This window comes from Hippopotamus amphibius, chromosome 13 (assembly GCF_030028045.1).
Source record: "Hippopotamus amphibius kiboko isolate mHipAmp2 chromosome 13, mHipAmp2.hap2, whole genome shotgun sequence".
NCBI lineage: Eukaryota > Metazoa > Chordata > Mammalia > Artiodactyla > Hippopotamidae > Hippopotamus > Hippopotamus amphibius.
In genome coordinates this window covers 68,802,267-68,823,243 of record NC_080198.1, presented here as the reverse complement: position 1 = coordinate 68,823,243, position 20,977 = coordinate 68,802,267, and the positions used below count along the sequence as shown (strand labels likewise).

General features: G+C 39.5%; 1 protein-coding gene across 1 annotated transcript; it reads right to left on the bottom strand.

Annotated features, from left to right (window-relative positions):
- Positions 1-7,393: 7,393 nt before the first annotated feature.
- Positions 7,394-12,210, bottom strand: LOC130834481 (rho GTPase-activating protein 20-like). Its single transcript, XM_057704625.1, has 3 exons — positions 11,830-12,210; positions 8,975-9,150; positions 7,394-7,585 (listed from the first exon to the last, which is right to left on the bottom strand). The coding sequence occupies exons 1-3, from the start codon at positions 12,002-12,004 to the stop codon at positions 7,394-7,396; spliced, it is 543 nt and encodes a 180-aa protein (XP_057560608.1). The 5' UTR covers positions 12,005-12,210.
- Between the last annotated feature and the right edge of the window lie 8,767 nt (positions 12,211-20,977).

Here is a 20,977-nt window from a genome sequence, read left to right as displayed (position 1 = left end):
GGGAGCCTGATTCCTCTGGCTCCATCTTTCCTTCTCAAGATTGCTTTGACTATTTGGTGGCAAGACTGAACCAGGAAGAAATAGAATATATGAACAGACCAATGACAAGCACTGAAATTGAGATGGTGATTAAAAATCTCCCAAGAAACAAAAGTCCAGGGCCAGATGGCTTCACAGGTGAATTCTATCAAACATTTAGAGAAGAGCTAACACCTATGCTTCTCAAACTCTTCCAGAATATAGTAGAAGGAGGAACACTCCCAAACTCATTCTACAAGGCCACCATCGCCCTGACACCAAAACCAGAAAAAGATGTCACCCAAAAAAGAAAATTTCAGGCCAATATCACTGATGAATATAGATGTAAAAATCCTCAAAAAAATACGAGCAAACAGAATCCAAGAGCACATTAAAAAGATCATATACCATGAATGCAAGTATTCCATGAATACCCTGGAATGCAAGGATTCTTCAATATACGCAAATCAATCAATGTGATACATATTGACAAGCTGAGGGATAAAAACCATATGATCATCTCAATAGATGCAGAAAAAGCCTTTAATAAAATTCAAATGAGGTATTATAGGAAATACACAAAAAGGAAGGGTCAGGTGTGATTATGGGGAATTCTAATCTTCAGTGACTTTGAAAATTGTAGACAGGTGGCTAAAGAGAGGAAAAGGAAGGGTCAAGTGTGATTATGGATATTATAACCTTCGGGGACTTAGAAAATTGTAGACACGTCGCTGGGTGGACCCATGCTAGGCGGGGTCTTGGCATCATCCTGCAGTTGTGCCTTTTTGTAAATCACTGTCTCTCTCACTGGCTTGGATTCAAGAGGTTGTTCTGTTGTCACTGATGAAATGAAAAACAAACAGTTATCTAAGTATAAGCATCTTCTCAGATATTAGGCTCATCTCAATGCCTGATTAAATGGCTTTTCCTAACGGTTTCCTCAAAGCAGTGAGGTAAATGTCATAAAACCAAGAAATGTGAAAAATATGAAGGAACTCATGACACATGTCCTCAGGTTCTGAATCTAAATGCTGCCGCATAAAATGGACTGCTATCCGTTAGCTGTGATTAGCTAGGCTCAGTTAGAACTAGCTCTGATCTCACGGAAATGTCTACTGGCCCTATTAATTGCTTTTTTACAAATTTATTTTACATCCATTGTTTTGTTTAATCTTTTCAATAATCCTAAGATTTAGACATTATTTTTATTCACATTTTAGAGACGAAGAAACTGAAACTGAGCTAGAATAACTGGCTGAAGTTAACGCAGCTGGTAAATAGAGGCACATGAGGTTATAGTCTGGAAAGGCTGTTTGACGTGAAGTCAAGTCCTTTTTCTCTCAGTGATGCTGGTTCTTTTCAACCTATTTCAAAGACACAGGGTACCTGTGGTACGTCAGGAACCACTGACCAGAAAAAGGAGAGAGAGGGGAATAAACCAAGCAGTGCTCTGGGCCTCTCACTCTGGTTTCAACCAGAGCACATGTGATACATATATCAGTCCCATTTAAAGTTTTGTTTGAAAAACCAAATGCTGTATTATACCGTGATGTCTCCTAATGCTGTGCTTGCAACTTCTTGCAGTTAGATCTGTCTCATCCTTTCTTTGCTCTCACAACAGTGTGAAACCTCACCTGACCTGGAGCACATGGAAATCGTTGCCCTTGGGATGTGCTTTAGGCTCCAGCACAGCACAGTCTAAGGATCTGCCGTGACCCCTGGCAGCCTTGCTGTCTTTCTCATCAAGGCCAGTTAAATTATTCACAGTACCTGCAGCCTTCTCACGGCTATCAGTGATATCACTACTATCACAACTCATTGGGCTCTCTTCAAAGAGGGAAGTGATATCTTCTCCAAATATCTTGAGGCAGTTTTCAATGAGAAATTGTACAAAAGAAATCTGTTACACAAAAGGGCCAAAAACAAGGTATTATTTTACATATGGCATAGTGGTAAATCACACTTCATATATGAATCTTGGCTCTAACAAAAAAGCAAAATAATCCTGAGAGAAATTCAGACTTGATTAAAAAAATATATACATATATATACACACACACATACATATTTATAAACCAGTTTTCTCTAAGAAATAACCAATACTTTCAAGAGGACTTTGGGCACAGATTTTAAAATTCTTTCAATCAGTGGGCTAAAGTTATAATTTGTGGGCTAGTTTAAATAGCGAACATTTTTGTAATGATGGTTACGTCTTTAATACTAGGATAATTTTCAAGTAACCCACATAGAATGTTTGGGGCCAAGGTGTATATTCTCTTATTAAATTTTATTTATTTTTATTTAAAAATTTTTCCAGTTTTATTGAGATATAATTTATATATAACATCTTATTAAAATTTATAAAGTATCCAATACAGAAAAACTTGTGTGGTTTACTTCAGTTAAGAAATATCTGAAATATGGGAAGCAGAGATTTCAGTGGTTTTTTGTGAAAGAAGGAAGCAGCTGGAGAGAAAACATGTCTGCTTGTCTAACTGCATTGCCTTGCCTCATGCTTGCTCTGGGTAAGCTTGGGGGAAGAGCTGTGATCCTATTAGGCATGTTGTGGCTCTGTTAGGATGTTCTGAAATCTTTTACTAGTTTCTTCATCCTGTAGTGGAGGTGAAATAGCAGCCAAGTATTTTTCTGAACGAGCCAGCGGGAGGCCAGCATGTGTGGAGCCACAGGTGCTCACGTTGCCCGAGCCACCTAGGATGTGCCAGCAGTGACCGGAGCCGCAAGGTGTTGGCATCACTATGTAATGATGAAACCATGGCTTGGAAACTTTGCCCAAGTTTACACATGCTTCAGTGATTAGGCTGAGAGTTGAACCTTGGCTCTCAGACTTCAAAGCCCAGATTATTTTCTATCATATCATCCTACTCTCATCTTTCTATTGTTTGGGTCTCCTAGATGGAAAAGGAGAAGTGACTCAACTGCTCTCAGCTTCCCGCTTAATAGCCCACCTTCCCATATCCCACCAGAGAAGGACTCTGCCACTCCAGGGGAGTGTAATTAAAATGTGCACTTTAAAAAACTGGTCCATCAGAGTTAATACCACAAACTTCAGGTCGAAAGCGGGGACTCCTTCCCATAAGGCATAAAAATGAGAGATCTTATTACCTTTTTTCTGAAGTCGTTTTCTAATGCTGAGCTGCCAGAACGAGGTGGGCAAAGAATGCTTGGGGCTATACACACTGATAAATTGTGAGCTGTCATCTGATTGGATGAGGAATTCTGCTCAATGTTGCGTAACACTCCAAAAAGGTATTGCAAGAGAACTACATTAGCTCTTGGCAGCTGGCCTAAAAGACTAAAGGCAGAAGAATGCACTTCTAAATAAAACAAGTCAATTTGCTTAGGAAGTGGAAATACAAAGACAGAAAATAGAGGACTTCTTCGTATACTATGTACACATTCCACTCTCACAGAGTTGCAGGCGTGAATGCATACAAAACTGTTTCATTGAATTTAATTCCTGATCCAGATAAGAACTCCTCTGGTTAGTTATGTGTTTGACAAAGTTAAAATCATATGCCCCTGGCAGATTGGTCCTTTAGCATCTCTTTTTAGACCAGTGGATTTCATCTCCAGCAGTTTCATGTATTTAGAAGGTATAAAAGGGTCAAGGATTCCATATTAATAAGATTAGGAGAAAAACACGAATTCAATATCAGCAGTAAGGCATGTGTCTATTTTTTATACTGGCTGCCATGGTTAGGATCAAGTGGAACCCTTTGACATTGGTCATTATTTTAGTGGACAAAGCTGTAAACTATAAGCTAAGATTTTCCTGAGAGTATGTTGGTTGCATTTTTGAGGTGTGAACAGGGTTGAGTAATTATTGCATCATTACCTCTGGGCTGCAGCTATTTTCTCCTCCTCGTTCCCCTGGTCAATAACACCAAGCCATTTATCATAGAGACTGGCCGAAAATATACTTCCTTGGATATTTCGAAGAAAATCCTTACATGGGTAAAAAAATATATATTAGTCTTAAGTTAAATATGTTGGAGAAATTACAGAGAAAACATTTAGTTGCAAAATTGAGTTCAATGCCCATTTCCTTCACAACTACACAAACTGTGATCCACACAGAGCTTGGCTCTGATTCTCCATAGACTTGCACATCCAGAAGCATTGCTTGGATTTTCTGCAACTGAAATTAGAAGCATAAAAGTAGAGTTGGGGCTGTAGAGAGAGTGAAGCTAAAGCCCCTTCTATCACCTGGAACTTACTCTTTGTGTACATGTTAGCACAGTAGTACAAACTGACAAGGTCTGGTGATAGCTCATCCTAAATCGTATTAGTTTTTTGAAAAGAAATGCACATACCCATTTTGCTTGTTTACTTTAGACACAGTGCTTGCTCTTAATTCAAGCAAGAGAAGTTCTGAAACAAAAAAATAACCAAAAAACACACTCCCACATGCTCTTGCATCTTAAGAGAGAACTGGGCTTTCTGACTTGAGGTATGTGTGCTCCTTGGGAAAAAACTACTCTAATAATAGTTTCAGTCTTCCTTTTTTTTATAGCTATATAAAAGTTTGTTCTGCAGACTTCTAAGCAGCAGGTGTTGAAATATATCCAAATCCCCAGTGGGTAACTACATGTTACCTCTTACACCTCCTTGAATGGAACACATCCTCCTAAAAAAAGGAAATTAAAAATTTAGATATATAGCAGCTTCAGGCCTCTGAGTATCAGGCTAGTGATATGCAAATGTAAGTTTGCCAAGTGGAGGCCTGGAAAATTTGTCCCTTTAGAGGGCTGAGGAACAAGTCTTAATATCATAGAATTGGGTCCATTAAAATTTATGAAGTTGTAATCTTCTGTGCAAGACTGAGGGGAAATTATTGCATTGCCTTGCTAGTTTCAAAGGCACACCTTGCTTCCACTGATCTTAATATATAGCCCGACTTCTCTTAGTAGTAGTTTGTCCAGGAAGTGCTTCTAGGCAACTATCATGATTATAATCCAGTAACTGTCCACTTGTTCTGATACTTATTGAGCTACTCTTTGTGCCAGACACTCTGCTGAGTACTGGGGATAGAGCAGTGAAGACAACGGACAAAGTCTCAGTTCTCTCAAACCTTCACTGTGTTATTGGTATACAATACCCACTCATGGTCTTTAAGTTCTTCACTGTTTCCTACGGAGTGACCCCAGTGTCTTTGGAGAGAAGCAGCACTCCAGCTTTGGCTGGTTCTGGGAGTCTGGGAGGGTGCAGCAGGGCCTTTGCCTCATGTGTACCAAACACACTTGGAGTGTGTGTCTCCTCTCTTTCCTGGACCCTGTGCTGCAGAGTCCACTGGTGGGGCTGAGTGTCATTAAGCCAGAACATGACCCATGCAGAATATGCCAAGGGTATCTGCTGTTGGACCTCTGTTTACAGAAAGTTTAATGGCAAACTCGGTGCGGTACGCATGATACATTCATTTCTGATTGAGGCCAACTCTCTGGTTAGTTTGACACGTGGTATCATCAAGGTCAAGGTTGCAAAGTCTGATCCTCCACCAAGGTCCGTCAACTTTAGGAAGAGAAAACTTTGGGAATGTCTAAGAACCGTACCCATGAGTAGCCACCCTCTTGCTAGTCTGTGCTTATAACACGGAAATAGGTAAGAGCCTACTAACTCTTGCTAGAAAATCAAGTCAGTTCCATGTGTGTACCTTACAGAGGGCAACACTTAGCTTACTGTTTGCCTACCTAGTGTGTATTATTATGGTGCGAGTGTAGTAGCAGTCAACTCTAAGTCATTTCTAAACTGTCGCTCTTTATCATATAATTGAATTATGACCGAACAGTAATAGGGGACAGGGAAAGACCACATGTTACTGAGTTCCTAAGATAATTTTAATAACCTGTTTACAGTCATTACTACATTAACATATTTTTGTTCAGAGCTACTAACAAGTGGAATGTAACTAGACACGTGTAATTCAGCTGTATCATTTCAAACTCAATCTATTTTTGTATGAATCTATTGAATTTTCAGAATTCCAAACTGATTTTGACTGCTGCACCCACTTTAAAAGTCAGATTTATAGGAAAAGGCACGTGGGTAGGAGCTGGTTACCATGTAACTATAACCGCAGGTGGTGGGTTAAACATAACAAGTATTAACAAAGGATGCCAAAGGTGGTACAAGGAGGAAAAAGGAGGAACTAAGGGTGGAGTCATCCCTACACTAACTTTAAAGTAAAAGGCATTGAGAGACAGGGGAAGGAAGATGAAATGGTCAGCGATTTCAGTGGCCTCACTGAGCATTTTTTGATTTATGGTAAGGCAAATGTTTACTTACTGTGGTAAACTTCTGTAACTGTTTCCAAAAGCTTAATATGAATTTTCTTTACTATGAACTTTGCCTTCATTAGTGGCGAGGAAGTCATTACAAGCAGGAAGCTTGTTTTGGTAAACACTCTGTGTGTATAAGTGTGTGTTTTGAAATTTATTATTTTTATTCTTTTGCATAGAGTGTTCAGGAGTAAATGGGGGAGGGTGTTGTGTGATGAAAAAGGAAAGTATATCTAACATGTGGGGCTTTTAACACCCAAAGTAGCTTCCTCCAATTCTGACTTGGTGAAGTTTTCTTTTTTTTAAGAACTTTTATTGAGACATAGTTAACATACAATAAACTGCATATATTTAGAGTGTACAATTTGGTATTTTTTTTCTTAGTAATGTATATATGGCAGTCCCAATCTCCCAGTTCATTCCCCCCAACCCTCCCCACTTGGTGTCCATATGTTTGTTCTCTACATCTGTGTCTCTATTTTTGCCTTGCAAACCGGTTGATTTGTACCATTTTTCTATACTCCGCATATATATGTTAATATACAATATTTGTTTTTCTCTTTCTGACTCATTTCACTCTGTATGACAGTCTCTAGGTCCATTCATGTCTCTACAAATGTCCCCGTTTTGTTGCTTTTTACAGCTGCATAATATTCCACTGTATCTATGTACCACATCTTTTTTATCCATTCATCTGTTGATGGACATTTAGGTTGCTTCTATGTCCTGGCTATTGAAAATAGTGCTGCAGTGAACATTGGAGTGCATGTGTCTTTTTGAATTATGGTGCCCTCTGGGTATATGCCCAGTAGTGGGATTGCTGGGTCATATGGAACTCTAGTTTTAGTTTTGCAAGGAACCTCCCAACTGTTCTCCATAGTGGCTGTATTAATTTACATTCCCACCAACAGTTCAAGAGCATTCCCTTCTCTCCACACCCTCTCCACCATCTACTGTTTTTAGATTTTCTGATGATCCCCATTCTAACCGGTGAGGTGAGTGAAGTGTTTTTATATTACGCCTGTTAGGCTTCTTGGGCAGTCATGATGCAGGACCAGTCATATAGCTTCAGAGTTACTCTATGTGGATAATGCTAGAAATTTCCCTACCTTGAAGACGGATGCTGCCACAAGAACGGATTCCTCATCCAAGTTCACTTTGTCCCCAGAGTTTATCTTCTCCTGTAGGGCTCTGCATGATTTTATACTGCCTGGTTTTCTGAAGATGCCTTCTGTGAGTGGCCCTTTTTGATTGATAAAGTAAAGTATATCCTATAGAGAAACAAAAAGAAAACTGTGCAGCATTTCATATCTACAAGCTCAGAGCACAAGCTTGCCCCCTTTTTGACAGAGCTGAGGTGTATGAGGGTACAGTGCTAGAGCTTCAAGGACTGGAGTCAATTTGAAATTTTTTTTCAGTGTCTCTAAATATATTTTCTACCCAACAATCCATTTTACATTCATACACTGAAACATTTGACACACTTGCTTAATCAGATTTTCCTTTTTAGTAAATTTACACTAAGTCAAACTTCTCTGCTTTGAGGCGTTAGTAGAATCATCCTCTCCTCCTCCACTGTTCCTTTCTCAGTATTACCTAATATAGATGCCCCTTCCTAAGTGTAGAAATCTTTTTCCATACTCATTTCCCATTTGTTTTTTCTTTTTTCCGTGACTGTACACCCCATTTCTACTTCCGGTATTTCCTCCCCTCTCTTAAAACAGGCTCAAAACCCTTCTCCTCCTTCTCTGATCACATTCCCTTCCCATCAGTCTTTCATTTCCTTTTGCTGTGTCTTCAGGTCCTGTACTTACAGGGTAGAGAGATAACAGATGTTGGAGTCAGGTAATCCAAGCACTCTGAACTCTGTTATGCTACTCATCTGCTGTGTGACTATGGGCACAGCACATACTTTATTGAGGCTTTTTTATTTTTCATTTATGAAGTGGGGATGGTAATTATCATAGTTAGCCCCAAATTTGCTGTGAAAGGTGCAAGGACTGGGGTAGGAGCTAGCATGTACCTATTAATAGCGTGATACATTTCTTCATAGATAGCGTAAGAATCCCTGCATCTAGGACAGTGCTTGGAGGGATAGTGGACCGTGAACAGATGTTAACACTGACAATTCAATACACTACTTTGAGATAACAGAGGCCAAACTCTGTGACTTTCATTGGACACATTCTGTCAGGATTAAATGATTCGTATTTGCCAGAGGATATCTTTATGCTTAAGCATGTGAATTACAAATGAAATCTCTGTGAGATGTTTTGAGTGGTAAGGTGGAGTAGACTCAGCTGAAGGAGACTTGAGACTTGTATGGAGTTCAAGGAAGGAGATGAGAATATGAGGATGAGGTGGGTTTTCAGAGATTCATATGCACAGAGCCCGTTACAATTGATCTGACCAGGTGCAGGTGGGTCTTTGCTGAAACCAGTGGAATGGCCAAGAACATCTTTTCCTTGTTGTATTTGCCTTATGACTCTGCGCTCCCTAAATCAGATCCTATTCTTTGAAATAGTGTTAACAAAACTTCTCAGTCAGAGCCAGGGGCTGTCTAATGACGTCTCCATTTGAGGGTGGATTTGGATGAGAACACGTGATCTCTCAGAGCTCCCCTCCTCAGGAGGGCTGCAGAAGCCCAAAATGAGACCTACTCGGATTGGGGTGGGCAGGCTGTCATCATCGCACACATCCTCCAGAGAAACTCCGAAGAGCGGTGTTGGCTTTGTGGGCGGTGGGGCTGGGCCCTGGCTGTCCCGGCGAGTCCTGAAGCTCCGCCAGAAGGCCCAGTTTTTGGCAGAACTCTTCTTGACTGTCTTTTGGGCTGCATCTAAGGAAGAAGTGAGATTATTACGAATAGCAGTGTAGTTTATTTAACCTGATTTCCACGGTTTACATTTTACAGCATATTCATTGCAGTGGCCGGAAGAGAGAACAACTGAGTCATTTGTTGTACAGAATTTCCCACATTCTGAAATTGGCTACTTGCATCCTTGTGGTGTTCATGTGTTCTTCTTCAACGTATCCTGCAACCCAGTATTTAAACTTAGAGGCTTGATTAGACTCAGGACTGATTCTCCCAGTGACAGTATTCCCCAGAGGGTGCTATCTACTGCCTCTTAACTGTGTCCTGAGGCACTTAATCTGTATTATACAAATTTCCTGATGTTAAGTGTTATCAGTGGATTCAGGTGTGAGATCTCATTTTAAAAGCCAAAAAGATTTGGTATTCAAATCAAGCAGAGTTTGGTAATCATTTACTGTTGTAGTAGGTTTCTTCCCACTCTTAGATTTCCTGTTTGGCTGAGTACCCAACCATGGTCAACTTTCTCCCGTCAAAAGGATCTGCCTGTCATGACACATCCTGCCTGACCCCACTTCTCAGCCAGCTTCTGGACCTCTCTTCTGGGTGGCCACAACCCTCTGGCAGCTCTATAGATGACTTTCTGCAGTCAGGGTCCTTGGGAAGTAGTCATTAAATGCTGGCTATATGGTAAGATGCCAGGTGGCCATCTTCCTGTAACACCCTACCCAGCTACCCAGGCCCCTGTCAAAGGAAAGCTGAAGACAGGCTTTTAAAGAAAAAGTGATCATCAATGAAAAGCTGAGTTCAACATTTCTACTGCCTAACTGTGAGTATTTTCTGGATATTTGCTTAAGTAACCTGTTTAACATTTACTTAAAAAACCTGCTGAAATAACCAACTAAAAAAGTCAACAGAGGTGCCAAGTTGTAGGAAAATAAACAGATGAGCAACATTTTACCAAATATCCTTAAACGCCCATCCACTTGGCTTTCCTGAGACATAGTGAGTGCATCACCATGTCCACTCATGTGGACGGAACACTTCTGGTTCTGGATGAGAGAACCAGAAGGCTCCTGTTCTGCCAGCTGGTTGGATAAGTTACTTTAAACTCTTTGAGCTTTGGTTTGCTCAAATTTAACATAAATGATGCTACCTACACTTCATTGAACTACATAATGTAATGTACTACTCAACACAAGACATGGCTCATAGCAGCCTTAGCAGAGGTAATTCCCCCCCGCCCCTGCCTCAGAGAGCCTAAGGCAGCCTAGACATCAGTCTCGTCCCTGCAAAGCAGACCCCACCCCCATTCTTCAGTTGATTTTGCAGCCTGCAGATGTGCACTCATGAACGAATGCCACCAGTCCACCTTAGGCTCTTCCTGCCCTGGCATGTATACCTCCATCATTTTAAAAGGAGAGAATGAAGAAAGCAAATACATTCTTAAATCCAGGAGGAGATTTTTCTACCTTAACATGTACAGAAGTTTAAGATACATGTTTAGATAGGTTGAGTTGTTTTATGCAACCTGGTTTCCCTATTCTTAACCTGACTGTATTATTTTTAAAGCTATCCAAATGTACTCATGTATTACAACTGTATTCATTCACTGTTCAGCTTTAATAAGAATAGTCCTAAGAAGAGTGCTCTATCCCTTACTATAAAGCTATATATCCAGCTACTCTATGAGCATAGACAGAAAGCAAAATAGACCTTGAGTCCTATACTTTCTCAAAGATACTTTCAGGCTTAGTTGGACCTCTCATAATGTACATTAAAGTTCATGTTGCCTCTGTGACCAATCAAAATATATGCTATAGCCATGAAAAATATGGAGACTAGTAAACAAGCTAACCTTGCAACCTCATCTTTCTTACACAGTCTTGGTAAGATGTAGTTTAGTGTTTCCTGATGCTCAGATTAGGGTTTGAATATTAAAAAAAATATATAATTTTTGAAACTTTTTGCTTACAGAATAACAATCATAACAATAAAAATACTTTAAGTAGGAATTCTATTCTGGCCCCAGTACTTCCCAGATTAATTAAGAACATTTTATTCAGAGAAAGAAATATCAGTGGGACAATATTGGGATGGTAGGGGGAGAAAATTGCAAGAGGGAAGATTTTTAAAAATCCCAGCCATAAACGTTCAGTTCCAATCGCAACCTGGGTCTGAAGCAAACGTGGAAATGAGACTGCTGTGGGGGTAGAATTAAGGGTTCAATTCTAACCAGAACCCCCAGAGCCACTTCAGCCTAAGTCCAGAATAGATTTGAAGTCTTTTCTAAGCCATACAGTCATCTAACCACCTCCTGTGAAGGCACGAGATGCTAGACACAACATGGGGAACATGTGTTCCCAGGCCATAAGAAGCTCATACTCTAATAAGACACACAGATGTGTACAGATGTAATTATATGTAGGCAGTGCTCTGGGGATACAGAGAAGGGAGATGTGTACCTGGAGGAATTAAAAAAACAAAACAAAACCAAAAAACCAAAAGCCAAAACCTTCCTGGAAGTGAGTTGGGTCTTGATTTCAGACCTTTGGTGTTTCTCTGAGCTTGATTCTGTGGGTATTGGGGCCTGCCTATACGGTTCCCTTAACCCCACATGGAGAATCAGCTGTATGCCATGAGTTTGTTTACAGCAGGAGAGACAAGAGCCAAGGGAAGACACTTCCAGGAAAGGAAGGGGCTCACCTTTCCCCTGCTGATTCCTGGCTTGGTTCCTGGCTGTGTGCTTGGGTTTCAGGATAAACCAGCCTTGGATCTCTTGGGACTCCTGCTGCAGTGGGAAGGCCTCCTGGAGGGCAGAAGGAGAGGTGGAGTCCTCCGATCCCCGCTGCAGGAGCACAGTAGCTGGAAGATGGCTCATTTTAATTCCATAGGGATGTTCATGCCCTATGTGGAGAAAAATCTACATATAGATTCAGGCTGATATGATGGGTACAGTCAAACCTACCTTACCGTGAGCAAGTGCCCCACACTGGTGTGGCTGCTGTTCTTCTGGGGCTTCTGGGTAGAGAAGGCTGTACTTTCTGAGTAGGATGTGCACTGTCATGGGGGACACCCTGCAAAAAGCAGGTGCGCAAGCAAATGAGTTTAAATAGTAAAGAGAAGAATGTTTTGAGACACCTTGCTTGGTTTGGAATGTATATATCCATCCCTGCATTGCACAATGTTGACTTTTGTTGTGTTTCCATCTGAGAATATTGAAGGCCTTCTAGTTTCTGCCTTGACACTCACTAGATTGTACATCTCAGGCAAGCCTTACGTTCTTCCTTTGAAATGCTCACCCTCACATAGACTGATAAGGAGCAAAGTAAATATATGAATAAACATTGGTGCTTAATATTTTTAAAATGATTGGGCTATATACGTTAAGAATTGCTCTGATCACTGTTCTCTCACACATGTCAGTTTAACACACGGATTTTTCATTTCCTTTTGTCAGTTCAACAGCCAGAGCTATTCCAGAGCAGCGGGGTGGTTTGCCCTTATGTTTCCCTCCCATTGCTGCCTTCCCTCCGTGGGGGCGGTTCCTGCGAGGCAGTGATCAGAGGCAAGGCTGCGCGGTGGTGGAAACCCGGAAGCAAAGTGCAAACCAGTGTTTACAGAGTGGAAAACCACACCAGAAATCCTCAGGAGGTGCCTGCCAAGTGATTTGTTTTGCTCTTTCATGCTTTACATTGCTTCCTCTCCATAGAATGCCCAAAGACCCTGTGTTGTGATGTGGATTTCATTTTTTAAGAATAGAAGGAAAGTTCCTTTTCTTTTGTTTCTGATTTATTATTGAATGTAACTTGGGGAGCTCTTGCTTTTGCTTTTCATCTAACATAAGTGCAATGTCAGCGTTCTGTTCAGAGCAAGAATCACAGTGACTTCCATCCTTTAAAGCAAAAGAAGCTTCCATGACAGCAATAACATGCAACCAAATCACCAGGATAACCAGGAGCTAATCCGTAACTGTGAGTTGAGAGCAGGTTAGGAAATGCATTCAGGGTGACTGCTGAGGTAGCATCATGAAGGCCAGGCTCTTAGGAGTCCTTAGAGCCAGCCACGGTGCGTGAAGCTGTTCTAAGCCTAAAGATTGTCATTTACATGAGTTTGTTTAAATGAATGCATTTCATTAAAATAAATATATTTAAGTATTCGATTTTTTTCACCTTATTGCTGGTGGACTTTTACAAAAATGTCAACATTAAACAAGAAAAACACATGAAATAGGTGAGGGGAGTTTGTCCTCAGCTTGGTGCTTGGTGACTCCATGTATTTCTGAGACTGGGAATATATATATCATAGAAAAAGCTCAGTTGATTAGATTTTCTAGATCACTTGAAAACGTTCTTCAGGTCACTTGAAAGAGTAAAAGCCTCACAGGATTATTGAAGAGATTAAAAAAAGAAAAAAGAGGGAATGCTCTAAGATTTCTAGCAGAAATCATTGTCACCGTTACTGTATTGCAAGTTCTGCTACAGGTTTTGTCCTTTCCTTTGTTTTATTCCCTCCTTTTTTCACTGACCACACTGAACAGACTTGCTGATCTAAGAAAAGCAAGTCTTTCCTAGCTTTAGAAAAGCTAGATTATTTTTAGCTATTATTATATTATTATTATTTCTAACTATTATATAATAACTATTGTAGGAAAGATGGAATCTACGTATCAAAAACCTCAAGAGCAATGCTGGTAAACAGCTTGAGAAACAGCAAAGTACAGGTGGTTTAGTCAGTGAAGACTTGAAGAATCTGAGTGTGATTATCTCATTCTCTTTATGATGCTGAGAAAAGTTTTGGGCACAGAGCAGATTATTAAATAAATGTACTCGGGTACAGAGGCATGGCTGGATTTTAGAAGAGTCTCACAAAATAGAGACTGCTTAGTAGTTAGGAAATGGATCAGAGGACTTCAAGACTACAATATGAAAAGTATAGGGAAGGTGGGAAGGAGTCGCAGGAGGGAGAGGCTATGGGGATATATGTATAAATACAGCTGATTCACTTTGTTGTACAGCAAAAACTGGCACAACAGTGTGAAGCAATTATATTCCAATAAAGAGCTTAAGAAAAGAAAAGTAATGTATGAGAAAAAGAAATTCCAGTTTGTGTTGCTTTCATACCTAAGTAAGTAAGTACGTAGGGAGGTAAATCAATGTTTTCAAGACAAGTCTGTTTGTCAAGTGAAAAAAGTAAAGAAGAAAAATTCCCATTTCTCTCCCCAGCTAGACCGTAAGTTGCTGAATGAAGAGATGTTATTAGTGCTCAGGATAGAGTAAGTGCTTGGAATTCGTTAATAAATGTATGAATAAATATTGCATGAGATTTTCATTTTTAAGGGTATTTAAGTTCAAGACTGATCAGCTATTACTTTGAGACTTTAGAGTTACAGTTTTGAACCCAATCAACCCCATCTTAGGTTTTCCCTGACACTTACCAATGAGTGGGTATGAGACCTCTTTCTTACCAGAACTGGCCCACAGCTGGTAATCTTTCTCAGAGCCCTTGGAGACAAAAAGAACTGTGTGTCACAGCAAATCTTCCCAGTAGGTACTTGAAGAACCCATTTCCTTAGCACTTTTATACTTCCAAAGAGAAAGAATTTGGGCCAGTATAAATGCTATGTGGTGCATGGGGGTGGCTACAATTTTTGAGTTAACAATGCTGATTTCAGTATCTCCTGTCTCTTTCGCAGCATCCAATGGACCTTCTGAGATTCTTGTCCTTTTTGGTAAAGGGTGGGGATCTATGGTACCACAGTGCAATTAGCCCCTCACTTTGTGGGCGGCCCATGGCATAAAAAAAATCGCAGTAATGCCCCTTCGCTGTGGAGGAGAAGTCTAATCTCAGGAGTCCTGCTTTCTGCTGTCTCTAGATTCCTTGGAGAATGTTGGCTTTTGGCTTCGAATATCCCAGCCCAGATAAGCATGTTGTCCAGAGAGCCACACACTCTGCCATGACCATTCCTGAGCAAAGTACAACTTGAAAGGCATCATAAGCTCAGCAACCATGAGCAAAAGGAGACAGATGCCCAAGAGGCTTTGAGTAGATGGCAGAATCAAGTCAGCCCACTGGCTCTGATGTAGATGAGTGCCATTCAAGGGAGAGAAGGGACAAGGACTGTAGCCTAGAGAGTGTCAGATGCAGAAAACAATCACTGCCTAGGAATATTGGATATCCCATTTGAAACAAGCCTAAATTATAAAAAATGCTGAATTAAAGAGTCCTCCAGGAGAGGATAAAGCAAAAAAATGTTTGAAATAGAGTTGTTGGTGATAGGTACTATGCTTGCCCTTGACTTCTGATTAAAAACCATGGCCTTGCCATGAAGGAGGCAAGGTCCCAGGTAGTGGAAGCAGTCACACACACACACACACACACACACACAGCTAAACCTGCTCAAAATTGTATTGCAAATAAGAAGTGAAAGCTAATAAAAAATCTTTTCTTTTAAGGTAAAGATTGAAAAAACTGTGTTGGAATCCCTTAAATCAGGCATACACATATAGGCAAATAACCCCAATTCTTCATTAAAATAGAAAAGTTTTCTTGTCTAGTGAGATTGATCACTTTAAGCAAAGGAAAATTACAAAAATGAAATAAAATGAGCTCTAACATTAATCAGTCTCCCCAGCCTTATCCCTAAAACCACTCTCTTGTAAGATTTAATTCTTATTCAGGACATACGTATCAAATAGGTTAGAAATCAATGCAGAGGGGTACTTCACCCAGTGCATATAAATTCAATTTTATTTATAATGTATTATTAAATTCCATCTTTACAGAATCAACGCTTTCTTATATCAAATTCTGGCTGCCCTGAGTTTTTAAGGGGCTTTATTACACCACTGAGTCAGACAAAACTTAAATACAAACATTTTAATTATGTCATTTCACAATAGCAAGACATTTTCACATTTATGTATATATATATATAAATATATATTCATATTTGTATATATAAATTTTATATAAGGAGCCATGCTTTACAAGTGCTTTTTTCAATTCTGTCCATCTGAATGTCCCTCTCCCTCTCTTTTCCCCTATGCACCCTCATCCCCATAGCCATCCCTTTCACCAAAAAATTCTTACAAGCCATAACAGTCCTATCAAAACATAAAGGAGAGGGAGTCGCGGGAGGGAGGGAATATGGGGATATGTGTATAAATACAGCTGGTTGACTTTGGTGTACCTCAAAAACTGGTACAAGAGTGTAAAGCAATTATATTCCATTAAAGAGCTTTAACAAATAAAATAATCAAAATATCAAAAAAAAAAAAAGGAACAGACACTTGAAAGCAAAACAAGATGAAAGTGATGTGTACACAGATGCCCCCAGATCCATGGTCTTACTCAGAACTTCTCTTCTTTACCAGTTCACAGGTGGCATTAGCCATCTAGTTCTCAGGACCTGCATCAAGGGGATGTAGTGTCTAGCCAGGTGGTCTTTATGTCAAATTTACAACAAAACATATCATTTAGGATTTCTGATGCTGAGATTGAGTCCTCAGGTGGCAATCAGGATAAATAGGGATGGGACTAGAGGAATCAGGAATGAAGATACAGAAAGAACAGTCCTAGAGAGGAGGAGATGTTTAGAATCTTATTTTATTGTCTATATATATAATATATAGACAATAAAAAGCACATGTTTTCATTAGCACTCTAAAATTATAGCCCGATTTCATTATGCTGTGACTTTCAACTCACACAAAATTTAAAATGAGAATACAAGAATAACATGCATAGGCTAATAATATAGCTTTGCTGCCTTCAACTTCTAAATTTAGGGGACAAAATATGACTTACATATCTGTAATAATCAGCTGTCTTATGATGGTAGGTACATTACACACACACACACACACACACACACATACACACGAATCTCAAAAATCAAAGTTGGTTTTTAACTAAAAATAACTTTCAGGTACTTACAGTTATTCCTAGCTTTGAAAGTGACATGTTGATAACATCATTCACTGTGTCTGAATTTGTTACTGTTATAGTGACAGACTGCAAGAAGCAAGAAAAATTGCTATAAATAAGTTTTAAACAGGTGAGTAAATAACTATTGTCAAATTATTTATCCATATTCTAAAGGCAAAGCTTGTTTTCAGGTAATGACAATGTAAAGCGCATGTAGAACACAAACCCCTAATTATAGTTGATTTCCATTTCTTTATATAACATGAAGCTAGCTAGGAGAAAGCATTTCAGTAAAACAGATATTTCTCTTAAAGGATTTGTGGCACACAAAATATAGAAGCTTAAGTAAGAAAGAGAAAGACAGAATTCTGAGAGGGCACATGGGCTGGTCTTCAGCACCTTAAGGCTGTGTCTATAATAGAGGAAGGATAGTTTAAAAAGAAGGATCTGGACCCTCTTCTCTCTTCCTGAGTTGTGTTTTTATAGTATGGTTTTATTGCTTTGCAATTACATAGTAAAGTAAATTAGTAAAATTAGAATAAGAGCTGGCTGTAAAATATATTTCTAAAAAAACTACTATTTAGTGAGTACTTTCTCTGTGTCAGGTATCATGGTTACTAAGATTTTCATGATTGAAATCTGTTGAGGACTTCCCTGGTGGCACAGTGGTTAAGAATCCAACTAACAATGCAGGGGACGCAGGTTCGATCCCTGGTCAGGGAAGATCCCTCATTCCGAGGAGCAACCAAGCCCGTGTGCCACAACTACTGAGGCTGCGCTCTAGAGCCCGAGAGTGACAACTGCTCCGCCCGTGTGCCACAGCTACTGAAGCCTGCACGCCTAGAGCCTGTGCTCTGCAACAAGAGAAGCCACCGCAATGAGAAGCCCGCGCACTGCAATGAAGAGTAGTCGCCTCTCGCTGCAACTAGAGAAAGCCCTCGTGCACAGCAACAAAGACCCAATGCAGCCAAAAATAAATAAATTAATTAATTAATTAAAAAAAAAGAAATCTGTTGAGTCAACTAAATAAAATCAATGAATCTAGGAAATGAGATTGAAAATTTTAAAGATTCCAGTTCCATTCCGAACTCTGCCTGTGAATAGGGTATTTATAATAGCTCTACCACACATCACAGTAAGAAACTGCTCCAAAAAAATAGGAAGACAATTTATAGAAAATTAATATGAGGTAATAATGATTAAAATTTTGCAAACTTGGTGAAAGACATAAATTTACAAATTCAAGAAGTTCAGAAAATGCCAAACCGGCAGATTCAAAAAAGACCATGCTTTGAAACTTCATCGCCACGCTGCTAAAAACGAAAAATAAAGAAAAAATCTTGAAAGCAGCCAAAGAAAAATGACAAATCACATACAGGGGATTAATGTTTGAGCACAGAATACTCATCAGAAAACACAGAGACTAAAAGACAATGGAACATCTTTAAAGTGCTGAGAGGAAAACATTTGCAAACAAAATTCTATAGCCAGCAAAAATAGCCTTCAAGAGTCAAGGTGAGATAGACTTTTTAAAAAGTCTTTATTGACTTTATTACGATATTGCTTCTGTCTTATGTTTTTTGTTTTTTTTTTCGACCCTGAGGCACGTGGGATCTTATCTCCCTGACCAGGGATTGAACCTGCACCCCTTGCATTGGAAGGCAACGTCTTAACCACTTGGCTGCCAGGGAAGTCTCCCAAAGTAAAGACATTTTTAGATAAAAGAAACTAAGAAAATCCGTTAGCACCAGATCTGTACAAGAAAAGCTAAGGACAATTTCCTCAGGATGAAATGAGGTAGTACCAGAGGGAAACTTGGATCTTCAGGAATGAAAAACATCAGAAATGTTTATTTTGTGTAAATTATATATAAAGTTGATTTTTTAAAATTTCCAGGTGATTTTCTGTGAAAAATTCTGAGTGTAACCCGCTGCCACAAATCAAAGCTGGCGGAGATAAAGAGTGGGCTTTGCTACAGGAGAACTCTCTAGTCTCATCTCCCTCAACCATTGCATTTATCTGGTGCTCAGAAACAGATCAGAATATTTGCATGGCTTTTGCTGTTGGCCAGGAAATAACTGTCTTAAACTACTTCTTCTTCTGTCTGCAAATACTATTTTGTGTGATCTAGAGCTACTGTAAACTAGAGCAGAACAGAATGTCATAAAAAGTACCCAGAATATCTTGTCACTGTAAATGTTTTGGCTACTACAGTACACGTTCAGAAATTAAATGATATACAGATAACTGGGGCTAATGGTGTGACTTTTTTCTTTCTCCAACAGCGGAAACAAAATCAGGTAGAAATATGCTGGTAATTTCAGAGTGTCATCCCTTTCAGCTCAATTCGATCCTGACATTCTTCAGAATGAAAGACCCTTCAGAAGTCTTCTGCATTTGACATGACTAAAAGCAACACCATCCCCTTGATCCTGTACTGGAAAGGGGACAGCACTGAGGTCAGCTGACAAAATGGGAACATGAATGGTTGATTAAAGTATTACATCAATGTTAAATTTAGTAAAGGTCATAACTGTGTGGTGGTTATATGAGAGAATATCCTCATTCTTAGGAGATACCTCAGTATTTAAGCATAAAGGGCCATGGTGTATGTATGACCCTCAAAAATAGTTAGACACATACACCTACAGAGAGAGAGAGAGAGAGGGAGGGAGAAATGATAAAGTAAATGGAACAAAGTGTTCATAAATAGATGAATCTAGGTCAAGGGTATATGGAGTATTCTTTGCACTGTTTTTATTTTTGTAGCTTTTCTGTAAGTTTGCAATTATTCCAAATAAAAACATCACAGGAAAAAAAGAAAACTGTGGAAACAATCCAAACCACAATGTATGTAAGTAGCAACAATTAGAAGAAAAAATGTTTAATTTCGATAGGAAATACCTGCTTATGAAAATTACTTTATTACAGTGAACCACTAAAGTCGTTATTAGAAGAATCCAGAGAAATATTATGGACACTTAACGGTCAGTATTCTTTCCATGCTTAAACAGTGTAGCTGTCGTGGATTCCTCTTGCTTCATATTGCCTAGGATTCACTTTTTATGAGGGAGAGTCAAAAATTATCCGCACTCCGGTTATATTAAAACTTCTGTTGGCTGTACTGTCTTATCAGCGCTTTCTGTTCAAGGCTACTGTCTCCCCAGTCACTGGTGTGGAGGTGTGAACGTGTTACATCAGTTCATTTGTAACTGCAGTGCAAGCAAAAATGGATGCCCCACTTGTGATCTGCACAAAAGAAGAGCAGCATGCAGTGATTTGTTTTTTGTGGTCTGAGGGTGTACCCGGTGCCGATATTTATCGAAGACTTTGTGCGTAGTATGGAGAAAGTGTTTTGTTGTGACGAAGTGTATATGAATGGATAGAGGAGTTCAAGGAAGGTCACACAAGTGTTAGCCATCAAGAAGGAGCCAGATTCACTTCTGATGAAGAAGTGAAGACAGCAGTGCATTTGAACATTTTTAATGAGGGAATACGAAAGCTTGTTGACAGATGGACAAAGTGTGTTGAAAAGCGAGGAGATTACATCGAAAAATGATGTATTTGTCTTTTCTGAAAGTTAAATTCTACAGCCAGAGTGCAGATCATTTCTGACTCACCCCTGTGTGTGTGTGTGAAGACACACATTTTTATAGGAAAATACATGTTCCCACATAGTACTTTCTAAATACTCCCTCTCTCTTTCCACTCTCTTTCATTCTCCCTCCCTCCCACCCATCCCATCTCTCTCTCTCTCTCTTTCTCTCTCCTGTATATCTCTATCAGTTTCATTTTGCTAAGCCAAGAACTTGGAATTTCTTGTTTGATCTTAAAAACACTTACACAGGCACAGTTCTTGATGTCCTCAGTGAAGATTTTGAGGGGAATGCTTTTTGGCTGGTCCTTCTCTTTGGCTAACTTGATG

Coding starts and splice junctions, on each gene's coding strand:
- LOC130834481 (XM_057704625.1), bottom strand. CDS start 12,004: ATGAGCCATCTTCCAGCTACTGTGCTCCTGCAGCGGGGATCGGAGGAC. Junction 9,151..11,829: donor CAGGAATCAGCAGGGGAAAG/GTGAGCCCCTTC, acceptor CTTCTTCCTTAG/ATGCAGCCCAAAAGACAGTC. Junction 7,586..8,974: donor GCCTGCCCACCCCAATCCGA/GTAGGTCTCATT, acceptor GTTTCTCTATAG/GATATACTTTACTTTATCAA.